Raw genomic sequence first — 8472 nt, 5'->3', positions numbered from 1 at the left:
AGGGGTATTGGAGAAGTTGAGGGTGAGAGGTGGGGGTTTTTCTCCCAAACAGAGAAAGATAAACATGAACACAAAAACCTGTCACCAAATGCCTGATGAGCTTCATACCCTATTACTTTTTTTTTATTATTATTTTCATACATCTACATATGGAAACTTGGAAAAGCCTTACAGTAAAGAAACCTGTTTTACTTTGCCTAAGAGCGTTTCCTGAATTTAACCATGGAATGAGTGTTCCCAAAGTATATGAAAGCAACAAAATTAAACAAATCTAAGTAGCTCATAAAAGGAATATTCCGAGGATTGATATTTTGGAGAATTCTGCTTTAAACATAAGAAAGAAATCCATAAATAAGTCTAAATACCAAATACGTACATAAATTGTAGCAGAGACGTATGCAGCTGGTGTGCAATGGCTTCCCTGAAGTGCACTTTAAAAACTATTTAGGAAGAGTGGAGAATGTGGTTTGGGGGTAGGAGGTTTTGAGGTGGAGAGGGAAAAAGTCTGTTAAAGTTAAAAGAGTTGGATAGCCAAGTTACAGTCAGGGATATTAGGAAATGGGGTCCCTCAGTTTACTTAACTCTTATCCAGATGTTCTTTGCACCTGTATTTGCTATCAAGTGGTTGTCTCCTGAAGTCTAGATAGAGAGAAACGTCAAGGACAGTGGGGCCAGCAGAGGCCCAGAAGCCTGTGGGGATGTGCTGATCCACTGTGAGCACGTTCATTGACTGGCAGAAATGTAAATCACAAGTTAGATACATAGTTTCAAAACAGATGAAGATTAGATAAATGATGATAGTGAGCAAATAGTCAGCTGGAAACTTCCTGAAAGTCTGGAGGACAGAAGCATATATGGTACTTGGGCCAACGTGTCAGTATCCAAGGAAGAGAATCTAGGTCAGAAAACAAGCTAAGGTCAGAATGGGAGCCTGGGACAGTTAAGTCTTGTTCACTGCAGTAAAATCCTGTTGGGGTATCTTTCTGTCCCCTTTTCTAAGAACTGAGTCTCATCTACAGGTTCTACTTAAGAGGTTAGTGTAACTCCCATATATAATACTATGTGACTCAAATTCTTTGCCTCAGCTGATTGAACTGAGGTGAACACCCAATCATAGCTAGAATAATCAGACATTCCCTTGAAAACAAATTTATTCATGAGAATATCATCTTTTGAGTCACTGGATTGAATAGTTTGGTAAAGCTCTAATAAGTTAGCCACACTGGATTACTCTGCCCGTACCCCAAGGACAAGAACGCTGACTAGTTGACAGAGCATAAACTAAACCCAGTGAAATAAAAAGAGAAAGAGAGTCATTTCGCTTTTTGACTTTGCTCTTCTTTTTCCTTCACGAGACTCAGCTATATGCCCTAATCTTAGGTGGATTGAAATAAATCGTTGTCCTTCCAAGAACAACATGTTTTGCTTTGATGAGTTAGAATGCATGTCAGCATCTTATATCCAAATAGCCTAAGCTAAGCCAACCTAAAAGAAGCCTGTTTCCTTTTCCTATCTCAGCCAAAGACCCTTTGAGCTGTTAACACCCTAACAAGAGTATGGACTCTGAAGGAGAAAATTATGAGGAATTGTTATATTGGATATAACACTCCTATTCTTTTCTTCTTTACTGAATTAGAAATTGTCAGACGATGCCAGGCTGCTGTGGTTATTTTTTGGCAATGAGTGAAAGACCAAGATAATCATGGAGATGTCATCTTTGAGCTTGATTGACATCTCTGAGCTTCTGGTGAACCCTGAAAAAGCCTGTTTCCTAAATTTTTAAGTGAATCAATAAATCTCTGTGTTATTTAGGCTGCCTATGGTGGGATATTCCATTACAGCTAAAAATGTCATAATTGATACAGTAGGTGTAAGGAAGCAGGGACACATCTAATGGAGGGAAGGAAAGCCCTACCCAGACCAAAGTCATATATCAAGCAAAGTAGCAGAAGATGCCGAGATTGAATGTAACCTGAAATAAAAATTCAAGATCAGAGCCAACAATGGTTTATCTTAGCAAATCAAGGAAACTAGGAAATGTTTGCACTTAAGTTTGTGTGGTCAGCATTATGCTAGATGGGGGTGGTGGTAGTGATGTGCTATTCTTGAAGGCAGAGTTGGGCTTGCAGTCATTTCAAAGGCATGATGATTTGAATCAAGCATATAACCATATGGTGCACTCCTAAATCTGTTTAAGTGAACAAATGAGTTTAGGGTCATTTGTGGTATAGTCTGAGGGTACCAGAAAAATCACCACACAATCAAATACTTCCTGGATCTGCCACCCTGAACATGCTCTATATCTTCTGATCTTGGAAGCTAAGCAGTGTCGGGCCTGGTTAGTACTTGGATAGGAGACCACCTAGGAATACCAGGTGCTGTAGGCATAAATAAATAAGTAAATAAATAAATTAATTAATTAAATTAATGCCTTACCAAGCACTTTTTGTCTTATGTCACGTACTAGAGAGCAGTGGTCCCCAATCCCTGGCTGTGGACTAGTACAGATGAGTGGCCTGTTAGGAACTGGGCCACCCAGCAGGAGGTGAGCGGCGGGCAATGAGCAAAGCTTCATCAGTATTTGTAGCCGCTCACCAGCACTAGCATCACCGCCTCAGCTCCACCTCAGGTTATCAGGCATTAGATTCTCATAGGAGCACCCATCCTCGGTGCCGAAAAGGTTGGAGACCACAGCATAGAGTCTTAGAACTAAGAGAGCCATTATGTATATTTTAATTTTGGAAGTAGTGGAAAACAGACATGGGCATTAACAAAGCTGGAATGAGGAAAACCTGAATGGAAGGGAGTAGTTTGGAGCAATTGCTTTAATACTTGCTGTTGTTTGAAGATCTCCTTGAAGGGACAAGGGGCATTGAAAGTTTCTTTCTCTTAAAGAATGAGGGGTACCATAGATACAGAGCTAAGAAGAGGTATAGCAGAAATAAAAATCAATAAATATTCATAGAAATCCTGTCAGATATTAAATCTTCTCAGCTCTAGTACTGATTGAGGCCAGAACGTTTTCAGGCCACAGGACAGAAAACCCACTGAGACCCTTTCCTAGAATTACTCAGCAAATAATTCCAGTCAGCAGCTATAGGGATAAGGAACTAATTGTGTAGTCTATGAAATGATACTACTTCTCAAACTGTTTGTTGCCTTTTCAGGTAAGAACAGAGAACAAGAGTAAGATTTTAGAAAATTTTATAGCAATTTGATAAATTAGTTTTGTCTATGGAATTTAAACTTTTAAAAATGGGCTTGTAATATATATGTTTTTGTTTTTTAGCAATTCATTTAAAAAACTTTAATTTAGAATAATTTTAGATTTACAGAATTATTGCAATGGTAATACAGGGCCTTGCCATATAACCCATACCCAGTTCCTCTATTATTAATATCTTGCATTGATATAGTACTTGTTATAATGAATGAACCATGTTGATATATTATTATTAAAACTCATGCTTTATTCAGATTTCCTTAATTTTTACTAATGTCCTTTAGACTTTGCTTGCTTTTTGATACTATGACTGTTTTGAAGTAAACTGGCCAGTTATTTTTTATAATACTCTTTTATTGGAGTTTGTATTTTATTCTCATGATTAGACTGGGGTTATGTATTTTGGGGAGGAAGATCACAGAAATAAAATATCATTCTCATCGTATTATATCAAAGCTACATATTATCATCAAGACTTAGAACTGTTGCTGTTGATCTTGATCAACTGGCTGATGTGTGTTTGTTAGTTTTCTCCACAGTTAAGTTATTCTTTTTCTACTACCTTTCCATGCTTTACTCTTTGGAAGGAAGTCACTTAAATTGTGGGATATTATGCTCCGTTTCCATGAATCGGGGAGGAGCTCCATTAATTATTTGAATTTTTTTCTGCATGAAATGTTAGTCTTTTCTTATATGGTATATATATAATTAATACTATCAATGTTGACTCATGAATATTTGCATTATTATTTGAGTTATAATTCAATACTACTTAATTTATTTTGTTGCTCAAATAGTTCCAGCTTTGGTCACTGGGAGCTCTTTCAATTGGCTCCTGTGACCCAATTGACATAACCCCAAAAACAGGTTTTTATTTTCATAAACACTTCCTTAATTTATGGCACAATAAAATGCTCTAGGCTCATTTTATATATTTTTATCCTTGTCTTAGATTCAATCATTCCTTCAAGAAGCTCTTGTTCCTTTTATTGGAGAATGGCATTATAACCAAGATCTGGCCACTAGGAGTGTCCCACAGTTGCTGGGTATTATATTCTTCCACCAACCGCAGCTTTATTGAGGTTTAATTAGTACACAAAAAATACACATAATTAATGTATATAATTTAGGATTTTGAACATGTGTACACACTCATGTTGCTATCACGAGCAAGGTAATAAATATATTCATCACCTCTGAAAGTTTCCCTGTGTCCTGTTTTTTATTTATGGGTTTTTCTTTTTGTGATAACAGCACTTAATATGAGATCTATTTCTCTTAACACATTTTTGAGTGTACAATACCTCATTGTTAACTACAGGCACAATGTTGTCCCACAGATTCTGGAAACATTTTTTGTGTCTATTGATATGACCACGGGATTTTTGTCCTTTAGTCTATTAATGCGGTGTATCATGTTGATTGATTTGCACATGAAGAAACATCCTTACATCCCAGAAATAAATCCCACTTGATCATGGTGTATGAACCATTTAATGTTCTGTTGAAATCAGTTTGCTAATATTTTGCTAAGAATTTTTGTATCTATATTTATCAGGGACATTGACATGCTGTTTTTTTTCTTGTGGTGTCTTTATCTGGATAGATTTCAAAATAGTTATGTTTCTCTTCATAAGAATCTGGTGGGTTCCAAAAGTAAAACTCATGAAAATGTGGAAATCTCCCTAAAACTGTGACATCCAGGAACTTCTCACTTAAAGATAATCTACATTCGGCTTTCAGCAACTTGTCAAAATTACCACTTAATGTTTCTAAGAGTTTATGGCTCTAGCTGCTACTGTTCTGGGTAAGCAGATATAAGAAGGGCTCTATGCACTCTGGAGCCTCTGCAGATTTTAGGGTTATTAGCCCAAGACAAGTTGTTGGTATTCAAACTGTTCAGATTTTTTTCTTGTTTTAAAGAAGAGTGACGACTTCTAACGCCCCACATTTCAGCATTGTAACCATAATCTAAGTAATCTTTTTTTTTTTTACTCTTTTTCATAAAAATATTATGGTCCAAGGTACATTGCAATTAAAAGAAAATAATAATAGGTCCATCAGGCAAATAATTTCAGAAGTGCTATTGTACTAGCATTAGCCTCACTAAGCCTCCTGGTGTCACACCATCAGGAGAAAGGCTCAGCAGAGTGTAACAGAAAGTGTTTTTCTCTTCACAAACACATATCCTCCACAAACAGGGCCTATGTACTCATCACATGTGCACTGTTAGGACTATACATTAGTCATTTTCCCTGGGGGCCTGATAAAACTGAACAAGGAAAAGACCTAGATTTCCTCCCACTTGCACTTCTTCCTCAGAGTCTGGCCATGAGACTAGGACATAAAGTATTAGAACACAGGTATGGCATAAAATATTTATTATAACTCTCTGAGACCTTAGGCCACGAAATGTAAAAAAGACTGAAATGAGGCTGAGGAGACGGGGAGGTTAGAAAGAAGAGGCCAGGTTTGGGGTGTGGGGAGAAGAGTCCTTCCCTAGGTGGGTCTTCTCACGAGGTCCCACGTTCATGATGAGCTGCATCCCAAATTCTGGTCGCTGACCCCCACTTGACCTAGTTCTTGAACTTGCAGATATAGGGTAACTTCTCACTGCAGTCGTTATCTTTCCATGAGAGATATCCTGGAGAGACAGAAGAGTTCAAGTAAATGGGGCTGGTAGAGCTTGTGACGCAAAGGACAGACACCTCAGACTCTGCCATGGATTCAAAGCCCCTCCCTCATCTCCACCAGGGCCCCACTGCAGGGAAAGTGGATTCAAAGAAAGAAAGGAGGAGAGGAGCTGGGAGAAGGCATGCCAACATTGCATTTCCTAGCTCAGGAGGATTCCCTGAAGGTCAGGCCCAGAAGTGGCGAACGAGGGAATGAAAAAGCTGGCCAGAAGGTAGCTCCCTGTTTCTCACCTGAGCATTGTGACAGGCTCCCGCAGTAGCCAGGGTTTGTGATGGTGGAGGGATGTCTCTCCCAGGCAAGGTAATTCAGCACATCGTCACTACTCCACTCCCAACCACCTGCGTTGGGCTCATAGCCCTATAGAGAAGAGAATGGAGGCAGACGAGGCTGAATGGCCATTAGAGTTCTCTTTGCATGATCCCCTCAGCTGGATATCTGATCCCCTACTTGGCATCATGGAATTTGGTCTGCTCATCCAGGAGTTGCCATGGAGCTCTCCTCTGGGCAACTCTCCCTAAATCCTTGCTCCTATTGGCAAACCCCAAAGCCGATAATCACAAAGAACCACTCAGAGTAACGTGTTACTGCCTGAGCAACAATTAGCGGTGCATTCGTGACAACTCTCTGAACCTCAAGAACGATGTCGGCTCTATAGCAGAAAATGCATCTCGTCTCCCTTTAGAATTCCTCAGCACAGTATGTGTGGACTCGGTACAGCTCAGAGAACTGAATTATAAAGTGTCATGTGTCAATTGTGTAAAAAGCTTGACAAGAGGCAAATTAGCTTCAACGGGAGACTGGGGTCCACTACAAAACTCAGCTCTTTGGCTAACCTCAAGGTCCTCCTTTTTTCCCAGATATCGCCCCAGATCTCTGTGCTCTTGGGTTCTCTAGGGTATTTCTTGGGCAGGCACGGGGGACAGGGAGCAGGCCTGGGTAACAAGCTAAAGAGATAACAGAGAAGAGATATTCTCGCACCTGTGTGGGGTCATGAATTCCAATCCAGATGTTTGAGTAGGTGTTCAAATTGACCTTGACCAGAGAAGCCAGGAAGGATGCCTCAGCCCCACTGAGCACAGACACTAGGAATCCAGAAGGTCGTTTCTGGCAGGCAATCTGGGTGAGGAAGGGAGAGATTGAGGAGGAGCTTGAGACGTCACTGGGGGAAGGACGGGGCTTAGCTGGGTGAGAAGTGTGTGTCTGCAAAAGCCGAGGGTACTCATTTTTGCCCCTGGAAATCTGGGGAATGGAGACCACCCCCTTTCTCTCTGGTCTCTAGCGAAACTTTCCGTAGCACCTGTAACTGCAAATGCATCTACTCACGTCTGCATCACTCCAGGATTTGGGTGTCGTAAACAAGGCATAGCAGTAGGAACGGAAGGCATAGGAGCCTTTGGGACAGCTGCCCCGTGGAGAGGCAACTTCCTTCTTGATGTCTTCACCTGGGGTGGAAGAAAATAAAGGAGACGGAGGGAGTGAAAGGAAGAGTGAGAATTAGGGTTGGAAGGCGACCTTGGAAAATATCTATGAGGCCAATGCTTGGGGAAGTGACACCAAACTCCTGACTACCTCTCTCCATTGTCAGCGTTTTCAGGATTTCTTGATCTTGAACCGGCCCCATTAAATGAAGGACCATTTCTTTTCTTCCTACCTTTCTCCTTTATAGAAAAGTCCAATACTTCCCCACTGTGAGCTGACTTTTCCCACACTGGGTCCTCCAATCATTCTCTTTCCCCTTATCTTGTTACTGACCCTTCATGCTTTCTCTCTTTACCTTACCAGCATCATTTAGAGTCCACTGACAGAATGGAAATTATCTCATTTTGATGTTCTTGATACACTGTGGTGCCTCCCACCACGAGTCACCCCGAAGGGAGGCGTGATGATGGAGGAGTTTCATGCGGCTCCATTGTGTGAGCATATGCCTCAGCATTGCCACATGCATCCCACAGAAGGCTTCCTCCTCTTTTGGCCCTGAGCATTGACAGGAAACCCAGTGCTAGAGGTGGAGACATCTCACCTTGCACCTGAGATAGGAGCACCAGGCAGGAGAACAGCATCCAGGACAAGCTGGGGAGGGCCATGGAAGGCAGCATCGTGCCTGTGACTTAAAGAAGCAATCAGAGATCATTAAAGAAGTGTGATCAGGGAGAAGGCTTGCAGAGTGCCCTTTGTTCTTCTTCTTGTCCTTTTTTTGTCTCCTAGGAATAAATTGATCTTGGTGATTGATATTCACCCCATTCTATAGTTATGGAAAGAAAAGGAAAACTTGTACACCCTACTACCCTGAGACCTCCCAGGATGGCCTTGCCTGAGTCTCAGAACTACTATATTCTCTGATAACTAAAATCCTCCTATAACATTCTCTTAAATGTGTGAGTTAACTCCCTGTCATGGATCTCATCTTCTCTCAGCTTGCACTTACCACCACTTACCTATTTTGCAGGTACTTGAGATGGTTGGTCAAGTCAGAACAGACTAGGCTTTTATAAGAGGAGCTGAGGGAGGGGCAACAGAATGGATAATGAGAATGTGGAGACATAGGGATCATGGGG

At 40.9% G+C, this 8472-nt stretch overlaps 1 protein-coding gene across 2 annotated transcripts; it reads right to left on the bottom strand.

Annotated features, from left to right (window-relative positions):
* Positions 1-5799: 5799 nt before the first annotated feature.
* LOC107499349 (lithostathine-like) lies at positions 5800-8013 on the bottom strand. 2 transcript variants are annotated; one of them, XM_016123455.1, is made up of 5 exons: positions 7938-8013; positions 7241-7359; positions 6896-7033; positions 6148-6274; positions 5800-5867 (listed from the first exon to the last, which is right to left on the bottom strand). In XM_016123455.1, the coding sequence occupies exons 1-5, from the start codon at positions 8011-8013 to the stop codon at positions 5800-5802; spliced, it is 528 nt and encodes a 175-aa protein (XP_015978941.1). The 2 variants fall into 2 exon arrangements, with proteins under 2 accessions (XP_015978941.1, XP_015978942.1); XM_016123456.1 differs by lacking the exon at positions 6896-7033.
* Positions 8014-8472: the final 459 nt, after the last annotated feature.

The sequence above is a fragment of the Rousettus aegyptiacus genome, unplaced genomic scaffold (genome assembly GCF_014176215.1).
Source record: "Rousettus aegyptiacus isolate mRouAeg1 unplaced genomic scaffold, mRouAeg1.p scaffold_m13_p_7, whole genome shotgun sequence".
NCBI classification, from domain to species: Eukaryota; Metazoa; Chordata; class Mammalia; order Chiroptera; family Pteropodidae; genus Rousettus; species Rousettus aegyptiacus.
The sequence above is the reverse complement of the archived record's forward strand: the minus strand, read 5'-3'. Positions and strand labels throughout refer to the sequence as shown.

What these genes read in the sequence shown, in the direction of transcription:
- LOC107499349 (XM_016123455.1), bottom strand. Translation starts at nt 8,013, where the DNA reads ATGCTGCCTTCCATGGCCCTCCCCAGCTTGTCCTGGATGCTGTTCTCC. An exon ending in AATCCTGGAGTGATGCAGAC is followed by an intron (nt 7,034 to 7,240) that starts GTGAGTAGATGC and finishes TTCCTCACCCAG; the next exon opens with ATTGCCTGCCAGAAACGACC. An exon ending in GAATTCATGACCCCACACAG is followed by an intron (nt 6,275 to 6,895) that starts GTGCGAGAATAT and finishes TCTTCTCTATAG; the next exon opens with GGCTATGAGCCCAACGCAGG.